The sequence below is a fragment of the Stylophora pistillata genome, chromosome 4 (genome assembly GCF_964205215.1).
Source record: "Stylophora pistillata chromosome 4, jaStyPist1.2, whole genome shotgun sequence".
Taxonomy (NCBI): Eukaryota; Metazoa; Cnidaria; class Anthozoa; order Scleractinia; family Pocilloporidae; genus Stylophora; species Stylophora pistillata.
The window spans coordinates 44,304,139-44,329,951 of NC_142522.1; the positions used below are offsets into that span (position 1 = coordinate 44,304,139).

General features: G+C 38.9%; 2 protein-coding genes across 9 annotated transcripts; one reads left to right on the forward strand and one right to left on the reverse strand.

Moving 5' to 3' along the window:
• Window positions 1-353: 353 nt before the first annotated feature.
• On the forward strand, window positions 354-12,631 carry LOC111326648 (hephaestin-like protein). Of its 2 annotated transcripts, none has more exons than XM_088756962.1 (14): window positions 354-724; window positions 1,642-2,084; window positions 2,251-2,568; window positions 3,259-3,577; window positions 5,855-6,050; window positions 6,485-6,722; window positions 7,340-7,546; window positions 7,973-8,173; window positions 8,865-9,111; window positions 9,988-10,230; window positions 10,502-10,727; window positions 10,926-11,246; window positions 11,788-11,953; window positions 12,196-12,631. In XM_088756962.1, exons 1-14 carry the CDS (start codon window positions 555-557, stop codon window positions 12,291-12,293), a joined length of 3,393 nt encoding a protein of 1,130 aa, XP_088613088.1. In that variant the 5' UTR covers window positions 354-554; the 3' UTR covers window positions 12,294-12,631. The 2 variants fall into 2 exon arrangements, with proteins under 2 accessions (XP_088613088.1, XP_022786425.2); XM_022930690.2 differs by having other exon boundaries at window positions 356-724; window positions 7,340-7,510.
• LOC111326649 (uncharacterized) lies at window positions 8,434-25,039 on the reverse strand. Of its 7 annotated transcripts, none has more exons than XM_088756966.1 (6): window positions 24,724-25,039; window positions 20,255-20,378; window positions 15,667-16,840; window positions 15,037-15,117; window positions 14,355-14,768; window positions 8,434-8,466 (listed from the first exon to the last, which is right to left on the reverse strand). In XM_088756966.1, the coding sequence occupies exons 3-6, from the start codon at window positions 16,720-16,722 to the stop codon at window positions 8,449-8,451; spliced, it is 1,569 nt and encodes a 522-aa protein (XP_088613092.1). In that variant the 5' UTR covers window positions 16,723-16,840; window positions 20,255-20,378; window positions 24,724-25,039; the 3' UTR covers window positions 8,434-8,448. The 7 variants fall into 7 exon arrangements, with proteins under 7 accessions (XP_088613092.1, XP_088613089.1, XP_022786427.2 ...); XM_088756963.1 differs by lacking the exon at window positions 8,434-8,466 and adding an exon at window positions 17,667-17,803 and having other exon boundaries at window positions 12,939-14,768; window positions 24,724-25,010; XM_022930692.2 differs by lacking the exon at window positions 8,434-8,466 and having other exon boundaries at window positions 12,939-14,768; window positions 24,724-25,010.
• Between the last annotated feature and the right edge of the window lie 774 nt (window positions 25,040-25,813).

Here is a 25,813-nt window from a genome sequence, read left to right on the forward strand (position 1 = left end):
GAAGTTCACCTGGAAGATGAGCTACCTAGAGTTGCCAAAAGACGAAGAAGGCCTCTTCCGCTATCATTTCTTCAGGAGCTTCGAGTACGAAGAAATTAGCCTGTTTTTACAGAAAAACCGCGACATCGGTATTTTAAAACGGCGAATTGAAAGCTATGGTTTAAAAAGAAAACGATTGTGTCGATTTTGTATACAAACCACCAACGTTCTGGGATAGTAAGCAATATTATGGTCTTTATGTCACCGTACTTCCGCATGGCATTTCACTTCCACCATGGCTTCTCACTTCCGCTTTGAAAAATTGGCGTTGTGTTGCCGTGAGTTGGCGTTGTCTTGTCGTGAGTTGGCGTGGTCTTGCCGTGAGTTTTGTTTTTGCCGTGACACTTATGGGCCACCACACCTTTTGCCCTTTTGCAAAACAACACCTTCTGGGAGTCGGTGCGTGTATTTCGACCGGATGCGCTTTGCTATTTTTTCAACGACTACCTAAGGTCATTTTCGTGGTTTCGTGTTAAATAGTGCACGCACATTGACGCAGCTTTTCTGTGCTCGTTATGTCTTCGTTCGCACGGTTCCTAACAGTTTTGACTTTGTTAGCAGTTGTCTTTTACAGAGGCTGCTTGTCAAAGACGAGGGAGTATTTCATCGCAGCAGTTGAGATGGACTGGAATTATGCACCAACAGGATTTAACAACTTAAAAGGAGTTCCATTGGAAGGAGACAGGTGAACATTTTGGTCATTTTTCACTGCTGTAACAGTGTGCTTTGCAAACTTTTCAACTATTCGCAAATGGACTTTTAGCATTGATTCATTAAAATCTTAGAGCTGCTCCTGAGCAGATTTTTTAGCGATATTTAGGGAGGAATTGAATACAATTCAAATCAGACTGATTTAATCCCATTGTTAGACACTATTGTTGTATTACATCATCAAATGGTGAGAGAAGTGTAGGTTGGAAACGTGAAACGTTTAAAAATGACCTTGGTAAGACATTATTAAAGCACACGCAAACGGAAAATATCATAAGTTGGACCAAGACCATCCATAGCTTAAAATTTCTGCAATCGAATTAGTGTCGTCTTTGCCCGCTAATGTGGCATTAATTGCTTTGGGAGGCATATGTTAACTTCATTTCTCTGGTTAGCTGATCTGCAATCGTACACCCAAAATTTGTGCTAGTTTTTCAATTGCACAAATCTTGGAGTAGACCATTTAAGAATCAACTTTTTCTATCGTCTTTTGGTGCCTTTATTTCCAAAAATCGAGATAAAATACGATCATTCGCGAGACTCACATACTAGCCGCCATCTTTGAATCAAGTGTGTGCACCTTCGTAATCACGTGACATACCAAAAAAGTAAACAAAGAGTTCTTTGTCTGAAGTTTGCCGGCCTTCATAACCAGTCCCTCTATTAACTATGGTCTCCCTACTAAGTCACTAGTTTTGTAATGCTCACTATCACCAGTCCTCTCGCATTCTGGTGCACTAATGCTTCCTATCAAAACTCATGCAATATCATTTACGCTACTTTTTCGAGTGAATTTGACCGATTTGCCATGAAATACGGGAATTTTGCATAAAGCAGCCCTTCGAACGTTGTGTAAAAAGGACCTTTAAGTAATCGACTTTTCCGTTTCAGTGATGGTTCTCAATTCACTGTGTCCGGTCCTCACAGGATAGGAAGGGTTTATCGTAAGGTCCTTTACAGAGAGTTCACGGATGAGACCTTCACGAAGCAAAAACCTCATCCAAAGTACTTAGGACTACTTGGTCCTATTATAAAAGCTGAAGTTGGTGATACTCTAAAAGTACACTTCAAGAATATGGCCACAGACCTCGACCGCCCCTTCACGATGCACCCGCATGGGGTCTTTTATAATAAGGGTTCAGAGGGAGCCTTCTATAATGATAATACTCAGGGAGACCTAAAAGAAGACGATCACATTCAACCAGGTGGGACCCGTGTTTATTTGTGGACAATACCAGAAAATCATGCGCCGACCAAAAGTGATAAGAACTGCCTCACCTGGGCGTACCATTCTCATGTAAAACCCGGTCCAGATATCAACACTGGTTTAATTGGTAAGTAGTTTACTTATTATCCGCTTATTTCAGTCCGTTATGAATAATGTTGACGGTTCCTTTAACTTAGCTTTTTTTTTTTCTATAGGGATCTTCTTTAACTTTCTGTGACCAATTTATCCCCAGTATGTTTTCAGTCTTGTAAAATGTTAGCTCTTTTTTTCAGGGATAATCTTAACTTGTAAGAAGGGAACGTTAGACGCAAACAATGGGGCTCGAACAGATGTAGACAAGGATTTCATTCTGTTGTTTACCGTAATGGACGAGAACAAGAGCTGGCTTCTTGATAAAAATATCAAACAATTTTGCACTGATCCTGACGGAGCCATAAAGAAAAAAACAGATGGTGGGTTTGTGAAAAGTAACAAATTGTACAGTATCAATGGCAGAGTGTTTGGCAACTTGGAAGGTCTGCATTTGTGCCTTGGAGACAAAATAAGCTGGCACATGGTTGGCATCGGCACTGATACTGACGTCCATGCAGGTAGTAAGCTTTTTAACCCCTGTAAACAGTTTCACCCACAGGTGTCTCTCGTTTTTGAAACTTGTCACCTCGCCACAAATCAAGATTTGTTTCCTCCCCTTTCATTCCCTTCTTGTTCACCTTCTCTTCAGACTTTCGTCGACTCCGCTCTCTTTGCTATACCTTTCTCACTCTGGATTCATTGTTAATTTTTTTTCTTGAAATTCCGCCTCAATTAAACGGAACGGCAACATTTTTGGTGGAAATACTACATCTGATGTGGGGGTAAAAGTATATGAAAATAGGGGGATCATAAAGGCAAAACCAAATTGGCCTTCTTGTCCAAGACTTTTTAAAGTTTTCTAGGTAACTGTAACAAACCTCAATAGGCTCTTTGATCTTTCAGGCCCCCATCACTGTAAAATTTAATACACTTGACAAGTCCGATAAAGTACCCTGTTGTGTTTGACCAGCCATAGCTCTTGGTTCTTCACAGGATGGTCCCAGAAAGATGTATGACCCAGAAGCTTATCAAATTCCTCTTTTTCAGTATATCTGACAAAATGTATAATGACTCAAGTTGAACAATTGGAGAGGAAGGTTGCTCTCGGTCCCTTGGGCATTCGTGAGGTGAGGGGTAATAATTCCCCCCATAAACATTGTGTTGGATACGTGAGTAACACTATAAATATTGTATCCTTTCCGCTGCAGCGTATTTTCACGGCCAGACATTCACAATTGACAGACATCTCAGAAGTGTTGCTACTCTTTTACCTGCGACGTTTGTGACGGCAAGCATGACAGCTGTAAATCCGGGAACGTGGCTTTTGAACTGCATGGTGACCAGTAATTACGATGGAGGGATGTATGCTTTGTTTAACGTAACCAAATGTGACCGCGATGTTGACATACCAATCGCCAGCGGAGGCCGCACGCGAAGATACTTTATCGCTGCCGAGGAAAAGATGTGGAACTATGGTCCTAGCGGAGTTAACCAAATAACTGGGGATGATCTTTTAAAGCCAGGGAGGTAACTAGGATAGATTTTAAGCGCAGTTATTAACATCATAATGTTAAGAGTTTGAGAGGAGGGGAAGAGATGGCGCAGTGGTGAGAGCGCTCGCCTCCCACCACTGTGGCCCGGGTTTGATTCGCAAACCTGGCGTCGCATTTGTGTCGAGTTTGTTGTTGGTTCTCCTAGCTCCACGGCGTCCTAGCTCCGAGGGTTTTTCTGCGGGTCCTCCCGTTTTCCTCCCTCCGCAAAAACCAACTTTCCATTCAATTCGATCTGAAGTCGAGTGTTTTAAATATGAATTACCGGCTCGGAAGACTGGGCAACCACTTCCTACATTATCCACTTCCAAATAAATTATATATTTTATTTATTAAAAAACTAAAAGATGCTCTTCACACTCAGGGTTGATTAATTTAATCCAAATTATCTTGATTTCTATCCATTCATATCCATTCTACTTTTTTTGTAATGTAGTTTTATAGCATAACCAAAATAAAAGGTACGCTCTAATTAGTCAATTCAGTTAGCACCATTTACCCATTTTTTCCTATGGGTGTACATTGCTGACATGAGCAAATGCAAAGACTAGTTTTGTGCGCATGTTTTTTTCTGGTCATGTAAGATTTGTTACATAAAAGGGAACTCTTTTGCCACAATGTATCAATGTTAGGTTATAAAACAAATGATCATGATAAACATGATGGTACCATTTATTAAGAGCCAGTGACCGTAAATATCGAGAATCCGCTGACAGTTGCAAAATTTCGTAATTCATTTTATTTTTTCTAAAGGACCTTTTTAATGAACCTTCTTCGAAAATTATATCAAAAAGTTTTATTGCGCTTTTTTTTCTCCGAAAAATCGAAAAGTTCAAAATACGCCGGAATGGCTGTTGCCACCCCACCCCCCCGTGCAACGCGATGCAATTCCACTTCTAAATATTGTGTGCTAGCAAATGGTCCTTATATCTCTTAGAAAATATTAATTTCTTATTATATTGTTACGTTTAATTCTGAATAGTGACCCGTTGAAATAAAGTACTTCGCGTCTCCTTTCGCGGAGGTAAAATAAAGGTCAACTTCGGTGGCCTATGAACAGGTCTGCCATATATACTTACAAATCATAACGTACGTCAGCTTTATCCTTGTATTTTAATTTCTCCAATTCTCTACCTTGGCCCGCTATAAACGGCACTTCCAGGTTTAAAAGAGTTTGGGCAGTTTTGTAAAAAATGCAATGCGAACTCCTGAACAGCTGTCACGACCTATTTAAAGGCCTTTAAAAAGGTCTTGTATGATATATCTACAGATCAAAATATATATCTCCTTTGCGCTTTATCCTTGTAGTTTTATTCCTCGAAGTTTCGTTCTTAGCCCGCCAAAGGCTGGACGCGTCGCCTATGGCGTGCCAAGAAAGAAACTGAGGAATTAAACTACAAGGATTAAACTTTAAGATGACATCTATTTTGGTTTGTAAATATATCATACAAGACCTTTTTAAAGGCCTTTAAATGGGTCGTGACAGCTGTTCAGGAGTTCGCATTGTATTTTTGACAAAATAGCCCAAATTCTTTTAAACCTGGACGTGCCGCTCATAGCGGGCCGAGATAGAGAATTAGAGAAATTAACAATTATAAAGCCAATTAAGATAATGTATATTATGATTTCTAGGCATACATGGCAGACCCGTTCAGAGGCTACTGAAGTTCACCTTTATTTTACCTTCGCGAAAGAAACGCGAAGTATTTTATTTTAACTGGTCAATATTCAGACTTAAACGTAACAACACAACAAGAAATTATTATTTTCCAAGAGAGAAAAGGACCATCTCCTAGCACAAAATTTAAAAGCGGGATTGAATCGCGTTGTTGCGTACGAAGTTGCCGAAGTTGCATAATTTTTCATTGCTTTACGGGGGGGGGGGGGGGACAACGGCCATTTAGGCGTTTTTTGAACTTCTCGATTTTTCGGAGAAAAAAAGCGCAATAGAACTTTTTAATACAATTTTCGAAAAAGCTTCATTAAAAGGGTCCTTTAGGAAAAATAAAACGAATTAAGAAATTTTGCAACTGTCCGCGGATTCTCGATATTTACGGTTAGTGGCTTTTAAGAATTGCACCTGGTAAATAATGAAAAAAGACAGAGTTCAACATCCAAAACTATCAAAAGCCATATCAAGCTGAGTGACTGATCAACAAATTGGAGTCGAACACAAGCACAAGCCATAGGTGTAATAGCAACTTTGCCATTTCTTATGATGTTGCTCTGTAATCCAAACGTGTGTTTGCACTAGTGACTCTTCAAAGTACTTCATTAAGAGCGAAAACAGAATAGGAGGCATCTACAAAAAAGCCCTGTTCATCGAGTACACGGATGACATGTTCATCACTCCAAAGAACCGCACTGAAGATGAGATCCATCTGGGTTCGCTGGGACCTGTTGTCCGTGGAGAGGTGGGAGACACCATAGAGGTGGTTTTTCGCAACAAGGTCAGTTTAACCTCGGCTTAATTGAAAGGCTTCTAATTAGCTCTATACCTAATTTGTAAGTAGGAGCATTTTATGAGGTCAACTTAAGGTCAACTTACGGTTAGGTAGGATTAACTTAGAGCCGAGTAACCTTAAAAACAAACTCCTACGATAAAGGGTGTAGAATATGTGGCTTATCCTAGGCATTTTCAGAATTTCTCAACTATCTGAAACATTTATCTGCCAATTCTTGAGTGCGCTAATACGCAAAAAAGACCATTCTCTCCCGAAAATATGGAAAATGAGCTTCATTCGCTGGCTTCCCGCAATACTAACAAAGTTGTTCAACCTCTACTGCGGGATGTGCATACTCTTTGAGTATGCCTCCCGTAGATTTAACCTGAAATTTTAATTAAGAATAATCTGTTATTAAGTAATATTGAGTTCAAATGCAGGCGTCAAGAAACTACAGTATTCATCCAATTGGCTTGCTCTACAACAAATCTAACGAAGGAGCATTGTATGAGGATCGTACGTCCGGGAAAGACAAAGATGATGACGAAGTAAGGCCGAACGGAACGTTCAAATATACGTGGAGCATACCCGAGGAAATGGGCCCCAAGGATACAGATTCACAATGTTTAACCAGAATGTACTTCTCAAGTGTGAACCCAACAAAGGATAGATATTCAGGTACCTACTATGCTATGAAAGAATTCATGACTGCGTGAAGAAGACGCGGTGGTCTATATATAGCCTACTAGGCGCCGTTTTGTCTTTTGCTCTTGGGCAAGACACCTCACTCAACACTACTTGAGATACATAGGAAGTTACAAGCAAACATTTAGGGAGATCTAAGTAGATACTGGCGAAGACGGTAGGGGTGGGAGTGAAGATGGGGGTAGCTAAGGAAGGCGTGAGTAAGCCTGCGATGGACCAGCATCCCATACCGGGGAGGCAGATGTGCCTCTTAGTCACTTCACTCTTCATAAACCAGAATATGTTCTAGCAGCTACATTTGTGAATCAGTCTCTTCACAATCATCTGTCTCTTCCTACAAGCCCTATATGGGCAAGCATTATACGAAATACTAAGGAATATTTAGCGAGACTCTAGTTTTGCTCTCTGTCAAAAATGATGGAATTGGCCCGAGATAAATCGATTGACACCCTGTTCCTGGGAGTTTCCTTCTTAGCAGTCTTTCTTTGTAGTTGTTAATTAGTGTTTAATGTCAACCTCATGGATGCGTCATCTTGTCGTATCGTTATGATTAAGCTACGGAATTAATTTTTCATTTTACCCGCCTTTAGGTCTCTTTGGTCCCTTGCTGATATGCAAGAAAGGAAGTTTGGACTCCAAAAACAAGCAAAAGAACGTAGATAAAGAGTTTGTTCTGCATTTTGTTGTGACCTTAGAAAAGAATTCCTGGTACTACTGTGATAATAAGAAACTCGCCGACGAGCCATCTTCTATAGATGAAAGTATGAATTTACTGAGACTGTATTTTAACCTCACAGGTTTTTAAACGATCTTCATTTGTCATATTCTACTCATCACACATGGTTTTCTGAGAGAAAGTGCTGAAAGAAATTGTTTTGTCATCTTTGTATCGAGGAAAAATTTCCCATGTGAGAGGAGGCATGTCAAGTTCTCTGGTCCATGCTCAACCTACAAAGCATACAACTTTCAACGTTTAAATTTGGGAAAGATTGTATACTTACTTAGATCAATACCCTCTCGACTGATGTCAACAACTACTTGCAGCACAGAAACGATGTAAACATGACCTTAACTTGACCAACTTATCGAGCAGAATGAATTAGCTTTACTATATCACTCGGTCGATCAGTCGGTCAGACGATGAATCATTCAAAGAATGGCTTTCTTACATTTCACTTCATTATAAGGTTTGTCTTTATTATGAAAATGCTGTTACCTTCCAGGTGACTTGGCTTACCTTAACAGTAACAAGATGCATGATGTTAACGGATACGTGTTCGGCAATCAACAAGGTTTACGCATGTGCACAGGAGACCGTGTGTCGTGGCACATCATGAGCGGAATATTGATGCACAGCCCCTATTTCTACGGCAACACGATCACCTTCAATGACAAAAGAGCAGATGCTGTAGGGCAAATACAAGGTATGGACTATCTAGACGTGTCAACAAACAATCAAACAAGAAACAAACAAAATATAAAGAAGTAGTAAAACCGCCATCCAGTTTTGGAAAGTTTGCTTGAATACAAGAGATAAAGAGTGGATACAGCCAGTGCTGTCGTGCACAAGTTTTAATCTGCCTGAGTTCAAACATTTGATCTATGTTTCAGTTCAATTAGGTTTCCCTCTCGGTCGTCAAAAGTTCATCTGCTCGGATTCAGAAATCTTTAAAGTCTTTAGTTGCAAAGTCCGCCTAATTCACTCGTTGTAGGTAGCCTGATATGCAAAAAAAAAAAAAAGAAAAACACTGAAAAATGTAACAAGGCAGATAAGCTCTTTAGTTTTAAAGGCTGATAGTTTCGAAAGAAAATGTTTGGGGCTGCGTCGGTGGGAGTAACGAAATAATTTGGATATATCAACAAAGTTGAAATGGTAAATTGGCCACCGTAATGATTACAAAAGCTGACGTTTCGAGCGTTAGCCCTTCGTCGGAGCGAATAGAGGAATTGTGGGTTGTGTGTGCTTTTAAAGGCAGAAAATGGAGCTACGTTCTTTAGTTTTAAGTTGACATCAATCTTGATGAGTGATTAAATCATTCTGACAGAAAACAATTCGTTTTTGAAGTGACCAAATCTGCCAAAACTGCTGTAAATGTTTTTGTTTGCCATCCGTAGGATCCTTTATAACAGTTTACATGACTCCAGATAATCCCGGGCAATGGGAAATAGTTTGCAAGACAACAAGTCACTTGACCCTTGGAATGCAAACAAAATACACGGTCCTTGACAACTGTGGGAACTCTTCATCAGAGCAGATCACTGGTAAAGTGAGGCGTTACTATATTGCTGCTGTAGAGGAGATCTGGGACTATACACCTACTGGTCGAGATATCTTAGGTGGAAAACCGCTGGAAGAAAGCGAGTGAGTTGTACACTGCTGTAAACCTTGGCACCTAAAAAGCATGATGCATGAACGATGAGACCTAGCGGCTTGGGAAATGATATAGCACAGTTTCATGATCCATACCGTGGAGAACCTTTGTTTATGATAATTCTTTTCTTCCAGAGAAGCGTGGATGGCTTCTAACATTTACCACCTGTAACTAATTGTGGTTATCATAAACATGTGTACCCATAATGCTGTAGGGTCTAATCGTTCATTGCTAACACTTCAATGTAGGTGTTAACGCTTTTGCAATCAAATGTATATAGCTCTGACTGTATTTTACATCTCTAATGGAAATCCTTTCGACGTAAAATCAGTTTGAATTGAAACTATGAGATGATAATAATTGGCAATTTTAAAATTTTCCACAGGCTTAGAGGTCAAACTAACTATTAACTGCATGTGTAGGGCATCCAATCAAAGACCTAATTGAAAATACAAAATATGACATTGCAGCTGTATTATATTAATGTATTAATTTCTCATGAACCAAGCGTGAGGGCTGTACTGGGGAATATTGGCCCGAAGTCATGGCAGAACGAAAACCACTGAGAGCCAGTATCTCCCAGTACGGCTTATGCAGGCGAGGTTAGTGAATACAACTCGCCATTTACGCCCCGACTACAACTTTCTTCTGTTAGTTTACCTGTTAGTGGAAGAAAAAAGCAATAACAAATAGATTCCGCTTTTCCAAATGTTTGTTCAGCTGGAGATCGTAAAAAGCTCCTGAAGCTTGATAAGTTACGCGTTATATAGACAAGACAGTTACTACATATAACACCTTTAATGCTTACTACGACAGTTTTACGTTCAGTGTAAATGACATTTTATATTTTTCACATTGTATTTTAGCGAGGCCAAATCATTTACCACTAATGGTCCAAAACGCATCGGTCATAAGTACAAGAAAGCGCGGTTCCATGAGTATACAGACGCTACGTTTACAACGAAGAAGGAAAGAAAGACTAACTATGAAAAACACCTAGGAATTATGGGGCCAGTCATTAGAGCAGAGATAGGAGACACTGTGGAGGTTGTATTCAAAAATATGGCCGGCAGAAGTTATTCCATTCATCCCGATGGTTTGTTTTACGAGTAAGTAAGAAAAGCTTGATATTCAATTGGCTTGTTTTCTTTGTTCGTAACGCGGCTCATAATCTTGGCATCAGACTTCATAATTGCTTTTGATAATGTCGTCCGATCGACTTCAATTTGAGCTTTGTATTGGCCCGGAACGAACTGAAAAACTATCTCAATAAAGTTTAGTTGGGTGTGGGTCAAGACATTAACTTTTTTATTCAGATTCACTTCTTGCGGAACACCGCGTCCTTCGTTCAAATTTTTTGTTCAATTATTTTTTTGATAGAAAAAAGTATGAAGGTTCGAATTACCAAGATGGGACCACAGGGGATGACAAAAAAGACAACGCAGTCCCCCCAGGGGGCCAGTTTATATATGTGTGGCAAGTCCCAAAGCGAGCAGGACCAACACAAAATGAAGACGACTGTTCGCCCTGGGCATACTATTCCGATGCATATGCGGTGAAAGACTTCTACACCGGGCTGGTTGGACCGCTTCTTGTCTGTAAAAAGGTATATGATGATAAAATAAGCGGACAATGACACTTAGCAATCAGTGTTTCACTTTTTACTTTTTCTTAACCTTTGCCAAACGAATTGCAGAATTTTATTTAGAAAAGCTTCAGGGGCTTTTTATGACCTTCAGCGGGACAAACATTCGGGAAATTGAAATCTATTTGATTTGGTTCAATAGTTTTCTTCCGCCAACAGGAAACGCTTACAGAAGAAAATTCTCGGCGGGGAGTGGACCGCGAGTTCTTTCTGCTTTTCGCCACATTCGACGAAAACAGGAGCTGGTATCTAGAAGACAATATTAACGACTACTGCTCGGATCCAGGTCCTATAGATGAGCTGAAGGGCGACCCTGGGTTCCAGTTGAGCAACCAGAACTACGCCATCAATGGTTTTCTGTACGGAAACTTACAAGGACTAGAAATGTACAAAGGAGAGAAGGTGGAATGGTATCTATTGGGTCTTGGAGACTTAACAGATGTCCACACAGTGCATTTCCATGGACAGACATTCCTTTATGTAAGAGGCAGTAATCCCAATAATTTTATCGATGGGCTGTATCATTGACAAGTAAAGGACTAGTCATTATTTTCCGCCTGGGTGGGCGGGGATCGGGGATTTTGGCGGGATCACATGGTTTTCAAGGGGAATGATGACAATATAACGGAGCCAGATACATTATATCGTAACACAATCCGAATTCTCACCCTCCAACCCCCGGTAAAAATATAGTGACAGGTCTCTTAAGAGATGTCACTGAAACAGACGCATACAAAACTCCCGCTGATCTCAACCTACTGAGGACCATCTTTGATTGAAAAAAAGCCTTGGGGAGAATCACTCGATGAAACGTGCTGTCTAAACGTTGATTTTCGAGAATAGTGTCAAGTTTTAGCAGAGGTTAAAGTATAATGGAATATACACTGAATATATTCATCGTCTAAAACCTCGGCAACGCTTGTTAAATGTTAAACTTTGGTCCTATTATATTATATAATATATGGTTTTTCAAGCTGTGACGTTTGGTCCTTTTTCCTTTCTCTATCCTTTTCTATCGCAGAAATTGACCACAATGCACCGAGAAGACGTATATGACCTTTTCCCAGGAGTTTATGCTACCGTGGAAATGGTACCTGACAGCGTAGGGGACTGGTTACTGCACTGTCACGTGAACAATCACTTGACAGGCGGAATGGAAACACTTTTCTCAGTCATGGAAGAGACTGGTGAGTGAACATGCGCCATTAGCATGCTTGTTAAAACGATACAGGGTTATACCAACTTAAGTCTGCTGTGCTGTTAACTACGCCGTGTTGACTAAATGACTAGTTAAGCCTAAATTGTAATTTTGCTGTTTCTCCTGCTTTGTTGCTGGTTGGTTGTATTCAGCGTGTTTATTGAAACCATTGTAAATTTAGGGAATCAAATGAAAATTCTCGATGTTTTCTTTTTCATTTTTGTTCTACAGATAAGCCAACAGTTTACAGCAAGGCATCCAAAGCAGACCCTGCCAGAATGATTTTTAAGACCCTACTTGTTTTCCTTTTATATTTGTTTGCTGCTTGATGCTACAGTTCCCGGTTTTTTAATCAAAACGAGTTTCAGATGACGTTTTGAATCACTGGGCCTTTCTCAAGCAACCAAGTAATTCAAACGTTTAACATATAAGCTGTGCCATAGTAATCAGTGATTCCGGTTCAGTAGAAGAAAATTCCTTTCTATATGTTCGTAATCATGTCGTAGGAGTTTTGTAGAAGTCTTGCTTTTACAAACCCCCAGGATGACCATGTGTAACAGTGCATAATCTGTTGGTTGTTTAAATAGATTATTTTCAAAACTTTTTGACGTTTGTAAACAAATCACAGCTGTTTTCTTTTGGAGTAAAGGGATAGAGTGCTCCCCAAGATGTACAATTTATTGTTGTTGTTAAAACGTGTTTAAAGCAGTGAACCTTTCTCCAAGCATGTTGCGAGCGAAACCGCTGAAAAGTGGCAGGTGAAACGATAGAAGGTGGTATGGGATTCAAGCAAGCATATCTCTACTGCAAAGCTATGAAACACTGCACCAGTGCCAAATGTGGCAATTTTCCTCTAATAAAACAAAACAAAAAAACAAAAACAAGGAAAAATTAATTACAACACAAAATTTTAGTCACGAAAACGACCAAGCCCATCGAGTTACTACAAGTATTAGGCAAAAGAATAACAGGAGTTACAAAAGAATATAAATTGTTCTTTAATTCAGAGTGCCTTGTAAATCTGAAGGCTTGTCTACTCTCGTATAATGCTGGTACATTTGTTTAACATGTGTTCCATTTACAAAAATGTTGTGTTTTGGGCCTTTTGTAAAATGTATAACATAACTAACGCTACAATATACAAGGATACAAAAATTCCTCTCTAAATTAATCATCAGTGTTTGGTGTTCTTTAATTCACCTTAATCACAATTTAGTCTCCCCCTATCAGTATAAATATAGAAGTAAACATATAAGTGATGGATGCATTACAGAAATAGAGTCCAGTATGAACATATTGCGGCCACCTGAATGTGTGAAAATAGTATAAAGAATTCTCTGCTCCAAAATAAGGTTTCTATTTTAAATTTTTGTAAGGAATACAAGTTGCTGTAAGTATATCACAAATTTGAATTTCATAAATATTCAAAAGACAATTTTAAAAGTTACCTAAAAGATATTGTTTTCCGAGCACAAGATAAATGATTTACTTTGGTTCAAATTTTCATGTAAAGTGTAACAATAATTTTTGGAAATATATCAGCCAGTTAAATAGAAATAGAAATAGAAAGCAGAAAGAATAGATTTGGTATTCAATGAGTGAAATCTGATGAATTTGATGAAGGATTTTACTCCATCACTCTCAACATATGATCAATAAATCTCTATTCTACCTGTTAAAAATTTCCTAACAAGGAAGCTGTAAAGATAATCTGGATTTATTTCAAGAAAGAATCCACAAGCTGAAATCTTTCTCTCAACTAATCACTTTTCTACATGACAGCGAATGAATTTTTAGTCGAAGTTATGGGTGATTACTTATTGGACGAAACAGTCTGGGTGATTTACAATTGATTCTCTGGAATTGTTAGAATATTTACCAGGCCATGAAGTGCAAGGTGAATATTCTACCTACACAACTGTTCACAGAGATTGAAAAGAATATATTACCTAGTACATACAATCACCAAACGATCTCAACAGTTTTTTTTTCCAATGGACAGGAATCCACTTTAAAAAATGTTAATTTGTATGATTGGCTATCTCAAAAGAGAAAATGAAATACTAATCACCTTTAAGTAGCAGTTGAAGAGACAATGAAGAGTTTGATTTCCGGCATATATTCCAGTATATTGACAGAAATTGAATAAACTGGTTGTTCGGTTCTTGCGTGGCATATTCTGAAACAATTATTCGCTCTCGTGTCGTTAAAGGGGGTGGATAATGATTCCCCTCAGGTGAACAATTTTCAAGTGACACACGATACCTACTAACCCGTCTCTTGCATTTGAATAGTTTGACTAATGGGTCCATGGCTGAAAGCTAAGTTCAAGTGGAATAAGTCCGTCGATCACGTTTCATTCCTCTCTTATCACTTGTGACGTCACTTACCCCTGGCTGGCTGCTGTGGCAGATGTTACCCAGATATGTAACCTCCACGTGTTTTCCTCTCTCTTTCCGGATGACGAATCGCACCTTCACGTTACATTCTGGTCGCTTGCATTCCGCGCCTCCTCTGAAGAACACCGCTGAGTGGATTTTGCGAGAGTTTTCTGATCTCACGTGATTATTCTTGAAGCGTAAACTGCACCACGGGTTGCTGTCTTTTACTTTGCTGAGGAAGATTCGTGTCCAGTCGCCACTCAACAATCGGCCACCGCTAGGGAATGTGTTGATCGGAATTCTTGCCCAGTCTTCTTTGGACAACTTAAATCTGGCTGTAGTTCCATCGATTTCCTTTCGGAAATACTTGTCTCTTTTCCCGTTTTCATCATCATCAGAAGAATCCGAATCGTCCGAGTAATCCTGAGGAACAACCAAAAAGCTCCTTTGAATAAATCTTATACAGAAATACAGACAAGAAACACATACATTTTTTACATATCAGGGTATTGTTTTCCTTGGGGTGCTGTAAGGACCGAAAATTGACCAGAAAATCAGTTAACAGATGCAAACCTCCTTTAGCTGTTCATCTTTAGAAATAGTCTGTGACATGGATACTTTACAAAGTCAGACATTACTGTTTAACAATACATCTACATCGTCACTCTCTACCAAAGGAACAAGCACTTACCATACTATTACTCAAGCCATCTCTGTTTGACCAGTGTCCTCCCTGATTTTGGGAATTCAGCTTGTAAGATGAAGTATCAACCTATTGATCGAGTGGAAAGATTGTAGTCATTAAAAGGATTGAACTCACATGCATAGAGATATGCATATCTATGGAATATGAACATTAAGAATTATCCAAGAATGATAACAAATGAAACATCATCTAAACTAAAATACTAACATATTGATAAGTGATTTACAGAGGCTTGATGATCAAGAAAGGTTATAAGAAGAGTTTATGACTTAGTAAAAAGGACAGCTCCCTTTTAATCCAATTTTCTCTAATGTGAATTTGGGAACCAAAAAGTCCCACCTCAATTTTAGATACTTCTATTCTCAGATAATTCTTCATGGATAAGTTGTTTTCAAAGATCTAACATTCATTAAGACTGTTTACTAAAAGAGTTTGTGATTGAACAGAAAGGATTACCCTGATTCAATTAGTGTTTTCTTTTAAGCAACTACGTTAGCCAAGAAGTTACGTGTCAACTTCAAAGACTTCTTCTCAGTTTCAGTGAGATGTCACCCCATTGTCATGATACTGAACAGAAACGTCCCTCTTTCTCAAGCTAATTCCAACTTACATTACCTCAAGTGGCAGATGGGACATCCCAGGATCATTGTTGCTCCAGCCCACTGGTACCATGATAACTGAGGGTCGCACGTTTTTCGAATCTACTGCTGGATATTGACGAGAGGGGATATTTTGCGCATGACAGCTGCAATTACAACTCCTTGTTTTCTGGTTGTTTGGTATCAACTCACGGGATTCTGTTGACCAAGCTGGAATTCCTTGTTGAAACTCCTGAAAGTCGAATCCACGAGGGTACATAGGCATACCATTGTAGTAGTTGATCTCATTATTCTTATGCTTCTCCCAGTCTCCTGTTTGAGGATTCGTTCGTTCTTCTAAGTGGTAAAGAGGCACAGTGGATTTTAGAGAAGCTGATAGGGGTGACCTGTTGGTATCCATTCGGTAGGATGCACTATTCTCAGGGGTTCTATTTTTATGAATAGACCCTTGGCTATCAAGTTGGTGAGCTGAATTGCCACTCGTCTGGTGGTTTTGTTGATAGCAGTGAGCGCTCTCTTTGGAATTAAACTGGATTGGAATTTCCTTTTCTTCCTTTTCGATCTCATTTAATGTCTCCCTGCCATAAATCGGCGATTTGTTAACTTGTGATGGTACATTACCCTTAGCTGTAAACCCGTTTTCGTGTGAAATTAAATGGTTTGGAAGCTGTTTCTCAGGGAAATGTCCTACGGCTAAGATTTTATCCTGGTTGACGAAATCAAACGTTGGAGATTGCGCTCGTTGGCTGGTCAGTCCATCCACTGAATTTTCGATCTGATACACAGGCACAACATTCTTCTCCACAATTTGATCAGACATTGCTCCTTGCACGTTGCTAATTTGTATGTTGAGTACATCTTCATGAGTTTGTGCGTCTCTAAGTAAGGGTAATTCTTGGATTGATTCCCTTGACATTGAAATTGTTTGGTGGCTGACTGTATTACTCGATGACTCTGATATTTCCACTTTAACAAGCGGCATATCGCACGTGGAAATTACTTCATTGCAATGTCCATTTTCTGGGATTTCAATCTTTACACAGCCAATCGGCAAGTCATTCAAAGAATACATTATGTAACCACTCACAAAACCCACAAAGACGGAAAGTCCTTCAGAACGTGCGTCTTCTTTTGTCTTGTCTTGTTGACAGCTAGCGACAAAATGGTAAAAGTCGGATGTCAAAAATGATCTGAAAACGTGAATAAAAAAGGAAATGGTTAAACATGTACGATGCCACTGCTCTCATCAATGAACAAAATAAAGTCAACAGCCAAATATCTTAACAAATCCCGACGCTCTAATGATTCCAGATATTGTTCTTTTGTCTAAATAGGCAAATAGACTTGGCAGTCTCAAGGGTGGATATTTGAACAAAAGGTCGTGAAAAATTTGACAAAGCAGTCGAATTTATGCAATTTCGTCGGGCAGAAGAATTCGATCGCAAGGACAATTTTTTTTTAAATATTCCTCAAGTAATTCCACACGGAGCGAAAGGTCGTTGCGACCACAATCTGCTTCGTGTCATCAAACATTATCTGCTTCAGGTTCCCAACCTTAAAATTCAACATAAACGCAGCAACAATGAGGGCAGCTGACTAAATCCTAATTTATCCCAACGCTGAAATTGCAATATAATGTTTCTATTGACTATTTTAAGCCAAGTGCTCATGATAAGATTTAAACATATTTGACGTGCGCACCGTTTATTTTACGCAGATAAATGACCAAGCGCAGAATCTCAAGAGAAGGATTGGCGAAATTCTCGAGATCTACACATTTTTTTAAACCTACTTCCTAATGAATGGTTAAATATACCCTGAAGGGTCACTGACACCTTACAACAACGGCACGAACGAGCTTAAAATAAGAAGTAAAGGGATCGCAGTTTGTTGTAAAGCAATATACTTGTGCACGCCATCCTTGACCCTCAACTATAATATTTATTTCTACTGAGTTAAGAAGGTTAAGGAGAGCACATCTGCAACTGTCAGTAACGTAGTGCTCAAAGCCATTACCATTCATGTCACATGAAATCCACTCAACCTTTAAAAGGCCATATGCAGTAGCTTTGCCTGTTGTCGTAACGTTCAGGAGAGCAAATATACAATTAAATCCGTTTCTGACGCCTCTTAAAACGCATCGTAAACCTATACTGAGATTGTAAATAAGAATATGTGTTTTTATGCGATCTGCCGGCCACAGATTTCTATAGTGGTTTCAATATCGTGTGTTAACATTCCTCTCTTCAATTTAAATTCAGTTCGATTGACTCTCTTTGATAAGAATAACATGAAATATGGCTTTTCTATCGGAATAGCTTTGATCTAGAAGATGTAAAGCTCTCCGAGAGCACTAAATAATTTAAACTTCGTGCTAATGTTAAGAAAGCATCGCCGGTAATTGGCAAAACTAGAGCCGATATTCGCCCACTTATTCCCTCGAGACTAATTACTTACCAAAGTTTTGAGGGGCTAACGATGAAAATTCTGTCAAAATTTCGGAGACTTCTATTCACATTTGTTTAGAAAAGACTCTATCTTAACCAAGTCGTCTGGCTACGTGATCTACGTGCTTATTTGTAAAATCTTTTCCACGGCAGTTGTACGTGAAAAATAGGATATCTAACGCCCCCGCGTGACCGTTTTCACGAATAAACAAGCAAAGGTGTTCGTGTCTTATTCTGAATCGACGTGGAAGAATATTTACGGAGCTAGCACCCAATTAATTACTTATAGCTCTCCGAGTGACATTTTGACTATAGTTTAAATGGTACCAGTCATTTTCTGAACGATAACAATAGTCTCCGAGTCAAAAGGACATTCAGTGTACATCAGCTCTTAGTCGCTGCAATGCAAATTACTACCATTTTTAAAGTTGAATATTTCTGGTGGTGAAGCATACTGGCCAACTTACTTTCATGGAACTTTGGGGTAAAGATGGTGTTCTTAAAACTTTTACTGACCTATTTGCTATATGTCTTTATCATTTTGTGTCAAATTATGCCGGTTAGACAACTGATGTGGGGAGATTTTTGCCACCACACAAGTTACCTTTGGCCCAAACCTCGTTGATACTACAACAACACAAGTCTCCGGCTCCAGCAGGTCAAGTTTCCTTTGTCTTTTGACTCTTTTGTTCTATCTTGTTTTCGTTTAAATAAATGAAGGCACTTCAAAAAGCCATTATGCAAATTTTTTCCTATCTCATAAGGGCGCCCACGGGATTATTTGGCATCCTAGCAATGCGTTAACCAAACTCTTCCGTAGAATTGAAGAAAAACATAACCACTACAAAACTAAATCACTTGCACGAGTTACGAAGACGGCGAATGTTAGGAAAGAAATATAAACGTGTAAGAGATAATTTTGGAATTGATGGAGTTCAACGTATGGAAATTAAATTTCACATTAGAATTTAGAGGTATGCACTGGAATCACGCAACAACAATACCTTTCATTAGTGCTGATTCAGAAAGACAAATCAAATCACGAGATGAGTGGCGAAAAAAAAAAAAACCTTGATATTGTCGCAGCCAGTAGTATGTTTTTTTTTAATGTCATGAACTATCTTCATGTATTATGTTGCGGGGAATGTTATCAGCTCAAGCAAAAAGGTCAAAATTTTTGGCCTCGGGGCATTCTTTGCTCCAACGCTTGTTGCTATGGAGCAGGATCATAAAACTATTGCACGTTTATCAAAAGAACACAAAATTAGAGAAGGATACAAAAAAATTAAGTATACGTTCTTCAAAAAAGGCATGCACACACGCAGCATTCGTATTGTTAAAACGGCGTGTTCGTATTCTCTGTGGACTTTTATTTTGAAGAAATTAATATAACTTGATCTACAAGGGGACGACTTTGAGTGGTTTTACTGCAGATTCAAGAACCACATGCAAAAGGCACTGACTCGAATGCTAGAAGTTGTCATATAAGCTCTGCTGTTGACACGCAAGACCTAAAAGGTTACGGCCATCCCTGTGGTGCAGTTGTTATTGTGGCTGACCTTGCAGTATGTGTGACAGCTTCATTTGAATTCGTTACTGACGCCACATGTGTATATAATTATGTCTCGTATCTCAAAACAAAGCCGCTTATGCAACACAGTGTTCAGTCAAAATAATAAAAAAAAATGCATTGCCTTCTGTTCGGATTAATATATCGAATAGCAAATATTGTTGTTGCCATCATAGAGTATGAATTTGACGAACTGTGGTGGTAAGAATACGATTCTATGAGTCATTCCACTACTACAGATCATTCTGTTGTCAAAGTCTGTGTTACATCCCAGTGTCTCTAAAATCATCTGAATCTGAGGAATTTGACCTCTAAGAAACCCAAGTTTTGCCTTTCTAGTTCTAGCAGCGAAGGTGAATAAAAAATCTCATGACTAACGTCTGTTTCAAGGCAAGATCTAAACTCGGTTTCAAAACCATCTAACCACAACATGTTTAACACTTAAGTGAACTAGTCTGTGTTGCATGTCATATTTAGGTCAGGCTCAAAGCCGTTCAGAAGTAGTTATAGGCATTTCTACGTATTAGCAATGTTAATGCAGTTTAGGTAATCAACAACCACTGAAAATATGCAAAAATCAAACCCACCTTTTATCTTCAAACGTCCTCCTAACACTGGATTACTTTCACATGCCTCACTGCTTCTTCTTCACAATGCATGGTTTGTCACATCTGGATTGACATGCGCAGTTGGGAGTCCTTAATGAATAGCCTATTGTGTTGCATTAGCCCGTTGACAGATGTCATGTGATAGGGTCAGGAGAGAAAAATGAGAAAAGAATGCGTTAATCTATTAGTTCGGGTTTTTGAATTGAGCTATTTTGATCAAACGAACTAATGTATTATCGAAACAGGAGCGACCCAAATACTCTACTAATGGAATGATGTCTCTTACATTCAAACCGAAAATATCTCACGGTTTGTTTGCAACATCAGTATTTAAAATGTGAGAAAATCCCGGATTCTATGCTTCAAGTTTCAATACCTTGCTGCTTTGTATTCTGATCCGCAGTGCAAGACATTACTAAGGAGTGCAAAAAAAGCTTCGTGGTAACCCTACAAGAAATCAGTCGTATTGCTTTGTTTGTTTGCTTGTTTGTTTGTTAATGTTAAAAATATGCCCAAGTATTCGGAAAAAAAACAAGCATTGCCTAGACTTGAAGTTCCTTCCGCTCAATGCTCTGTTATTTATATCTTTGATTGAATACTGAGCGCTTTGCACTTTGCGCTTTTATGGCGCTTTGCACATTGTCAGCACACTGCACACTGTTTGCGGTCATTTTGAACGAGGTAATCTTAGTCTTTGTCTTTTATGACAGGCGTGGGATGACAACTGTAGCAGAGGAAAACTGAACTTGTCTCTGCCGAACTATCCTGAAAAAGCTACCATCGGTGAAATCCTGGACAATCGGAATTCCCAGGGCTTCAAAACCCTCGGCTTCTGGATTGGTCAAGAGAGGGGAGAGGAAGGAATTGGCATCTTAATTAAGCTTTGTAGGTATTTGTCGCGAGTATGGTTTCTATGGGAATCACGGCAGCTGATTCACGTATTTCAGTTTAACCTCCAATTAGTAGTAGAACAACAAAGTGTATTATCATTTGAGCTGAATTTTTGTGTGAATCTTGTTAATGTACCATTTTTCTTTCTGCTTTGGGAAACACTACAACAAAGCCTAATGCATCAGTTGACCATGTGATGGTAACTTTCAGAGGCCAGAACTGAAAACGGGTATGGAAGACATTGATAGACACGACTGTGGAAAATATCACGTTTTTCACCGAAATAGAGTCAGAAGATCCTTCCTATATATCACTAATCGCCGAAACGTACTGTCCTTCGTAGTTGTACTTTGAAGTGGTATATTGCCGGTGAAATTCAATCGAAGCTGACGGACTCAGTGATTAGAGATTCGTTACTTTCACTAGTTTTTTTTTTTTTTTTTTTTGCTCGTTGGCCCGTACATTCCTTCCAGCCTTCAGCTAATCCTTCCTTCCTTCCTTAAGTCATTTATTGCATTTAGACTGGAGTATTATTTTCACAGAAGTTCATCACATTTGTTGTAATTAAGTTTAGATCAGACTGTCCGGTGCGAGGTGTTATTGGTTGAAACATACGTAACATCACAAGCTCAGGGCTTCAAATGACTCAGCGAAACAGCAACAAACGAACACAACGCATGCATCCCTCTCCGAGGTACTAGACTAGAACCGCATATCTTTAGCGGGCCAAAGGAAAAAAAAATTTAAAGTTGAGACTTAGAAGCTTCTTTATAATTGTTTTCTGAATCTTACACTGATCGAACCGTTCATATATAAATATAGTTTAGAATGTTCCAGAATTATTGTTTGAACAGTATTAGTACATGTTCTTAAAAATGGGCCACATACGTGTTCTTTCGGCCCAGATAATGACCCGAAAAACTTTGTGTTGACGAGGTCTACAACTTAGTCTTCTTAGAATTCTTAATTTTTTTTTTAACCTCATGAGTTGGAAAAGAAATAGTGTCCTTGGCCTTCTGGCTAAATTAAATTAATTATTAATATCGCGTGTTTGTGTCTGCTACCGATACCGTTGCCATTAAGCAGAACGATATATCTCGTCAGTCGCCAACTTGAAGTTATGACGACTTGAAACATTTTTTATTCGGCGCTTTTAAATACAGATGTTTATATAGTCGATTTGAGGTGCAATAGTTATGCGTAATACAATAAAAAACAATGCGGTCACGCTAAGAAAATAAATGAGCACTACGTTTAGTGCCAACACTGTCTTTGTATCACATGAAATTACTGGATTAATGTCATAATCTCAGAATGCCCCCGATTTACTCTTTCACCTGTCTTCGAAAGTCAAGGCTTTTTGGGGTCGGGATCTTTTTAATCGCATTTACTGTGCACATTTGTGTGTGCATATTCTCTAAAGGCGTATGTCTCCATGCATCAGCGACACAATTCAACTGAATACACTCAGCAGTAAACATAGCTTCAGCTAAAACGCAGTGAACTAATTGTAAACAAGTAAAGAAACTACAGATTGAAAAATCCAATGAGTTATTTGTAAATATCACTGCATTTAAATATTTATGCTCTGACCTTAAAGTCACACATTGATTCAGTAACTTGCTATGGTCCAAGCGTCCATATATCTGCAGTTTGGGACTGAAAGACCACCAAAGCTCAAAGCCCAACCATACTAAGAGCAAGTAGCCGCGATGAGTTTATCAAGTTTTCTTTGTGAGAAAAGCGCGATTGTTATTTACTATTTCGAGACTTCAAGAGGCCATCCTGCTTACTCAAAAGATTTTGTTGTTGTTAGGAAAGACCAGGCCAGCCGATATCACCGCCCATGAATGAATATTGACAGGCTTCGTGGCTCTGTTACGTAATAACAATGATAAACACACCAGCCCAAATCATTACCGGAATTGCTGGATTTATGACATTTAAAAGTCCTTAAATCTTTGACCAGTGTCTCATACTCAAAAAAGTCACAAAGGACTTTGGATATCAATCAAAATTCCTCAGATTCAGATGATTTTTCGGGGATTTTAATCGTAAGTGTCAAGACCTCATCCTGGGTTCTAGAGTGTTTTTTGTAGCACTAGTAGCTGGAGGATTTACGGTTTCGTTTTCTCAAAAAACAGAGGAATGTTTCGCTTGCGACGACAATGACATACTGTTTGCCTCTTTAATGCGGCTTTTGGAAAACGAAATTAAAACTAGTGGCCTAAAAAGGATTATCCCTTTCTTTAATTAAGCAGATCATGACTTTCCAGACACAATAGGCATCCTTCATTGATAACTGGTGTAATGCCATGTTAGAGGTTAGTGGCAAAGATGAGGCAACCTGTTAAGTTCACAATTAAGTGTCGCTGACCGGCTTACTCGAAAACGGAAAAAAAAAAAAAAAAAGAAAAAAAAAAAGAAGGAAAACAAACAAACAAAAAAAGCAGTCGATAAGTAGCTAACACTGGTTATAGTGACAAGATTATCAAGCGACCGAACTTTGGGCTCATATTGTTTTCATTCATCAGACATAAATCAATCGTACACCATGTTTTTGCCAAACAGTGCTATCGAATTGTCGCTGAAGAGTCTGCGGTATGGTGCGCCACAGAAGCCTGAGCTAGGCTCTCATTTTATCTGCTTTTTACAAGTCTACGAGTTCACTCCAGCCAAAGAGCATGATATACCATTTTATATTTAGACAGATGACACGCGCCTGTATTCCTTGTTTACGTCCAGCTATCCTAACCGTGTCATCTTTCTAACCCAACGTCAACAGTTAAACTCAAAGATTGTCAGAGAAATTTTGTGCTGACCTTTACTGGATGCCGTGCAACAAAACTTAAACTTAATCATTGTAAGTCTACAACTATTCATCCAATCAAATAATGTCTACGACCTCATTTCAACAAAGTTTGCAGGAGATGATGTAATCGAGCCAAGAAATCATACACGAAACCCGAAAAGGGTCAGATTCGATCAGTATTTCGAATTTTGAAGGTACTGTTAGTAAAAGAATGGCACAAGAACACACGCATTTGAACTATTGCTAAAAAATAATGAAGGGAGAGTTTGTTCTACAACACTACTAGAACTGTTATTTACGCCTGCATGCTTCAACCTTGCGTATATATTATTGTAAGGCCACGATGTATTACGGTCTCCCAAGTTATTTCAGTGATCAACAGCTCAGAATTCAACGACATTATTCACATCAAACGCTACTTATGGGACTGCAATAACTGCTGGTGCCCTTTGGAGTCTTTTTTTAGATCTCTTTACTGACCTGTGTGGCTTTAACGAAATAGAATCGAGCTACGCGTCATTCAGATCATATTCTGTTAAATACAAGAACCCGTACCAGCCCTACGAGGAGATCTTTAAATTACCGGTTGGGCCTTTGAGAGGGCGAGCTTTAGCATATGTGGATGATTCATAGTCGATAGCAGGACGAAAACTCGGTAGCTGGATCGATAACGGTATTTATAACCAGCCCAGGACCTATTTTGTTAAGGATGCATTTAATTCATAATAATTACGACTACTCTAACCTGAGATGCAGAGCAGATTAATTCCGCAGAGTACTACGAACACAGAACGGCACTCAGTTCAATTGTTTTTCCCCTTTTCTTTGGCGTCTTTTTTGTGTGTGTGTTCTTAAATTCTGTGTCTTCCAAATTCCACGTGGATTAGACCACTTATAAATTAGCAAGTCATGATGATGTTTATACGCTGCTTTTTCGCACTCATTAAAAGATCATGTGTCACGGTAATATAATGTAAAAAGTGTGGGAAAATTGTAACCTTAGTCAAAATTGTATTTAATTCTTCGGATTTATAACTGCTTTTCATATCTTTCCTTCCGCCGCGAGAGTTCCATTTAATCTTTTAGTGCTAAAATAAAAGAGCGTTATCGAATGCCTCAAGGCTCTGAATAATGACCTGCATGCCAACTTGTTTACTTGTTTGCCATCTACTCGTTTTAATTTGGTCTTCTTACCTCTGTGAATCTGGAAAATTCGCCCTTTTGATAGGCTGACCTCAGTTCAAGCAAGGGCAGTGGTCAAGTTTACCTAAGACAAGATTCGTGAGTTTAGCGGAGTAGCGTTGCGTGATGTAAGATGACAGATTCATAGCGGGGTTTTGACATCTTTCGCACTAAGAATTTACATATTTGGAACTTCGCGGTTTTGTAAGTATCACATTCCCTTAATTAAACAACAATCTCTCTTCTACTGATTTTTTTTTTCCTTTTTTTTGAAAAGTTGATAATTTTTTTTTTTTTTTTTAAATTGTTGTTCTTGTCCAAATTGGAGCTGGGCTTGACACGTGTTCGCCACAGGCAAGCTGCATGAATAGGAACTGTTCATTTAAGATTTAAGTGCAGTGACAAGAGATCTAGAGAAACAAAACGACTCTTCCTGGGTTTTTGCTACCTCAAAAACTAGACAAAAAGTGAAGTGCTATTTTGCTTAATTAAGTAACTTTATGCATAGGGTCCTGAAACATTTAAAATTCAATATTTTCCAGAAGAAATATAGTCCAGAGCTTTTGAAGCGACTTCACAAATGCAAAATAGAATTAAACAAGCCACACGGTTGAAATGTGTTGCTGTAAAATAACAAAGGGCGCACCACAATA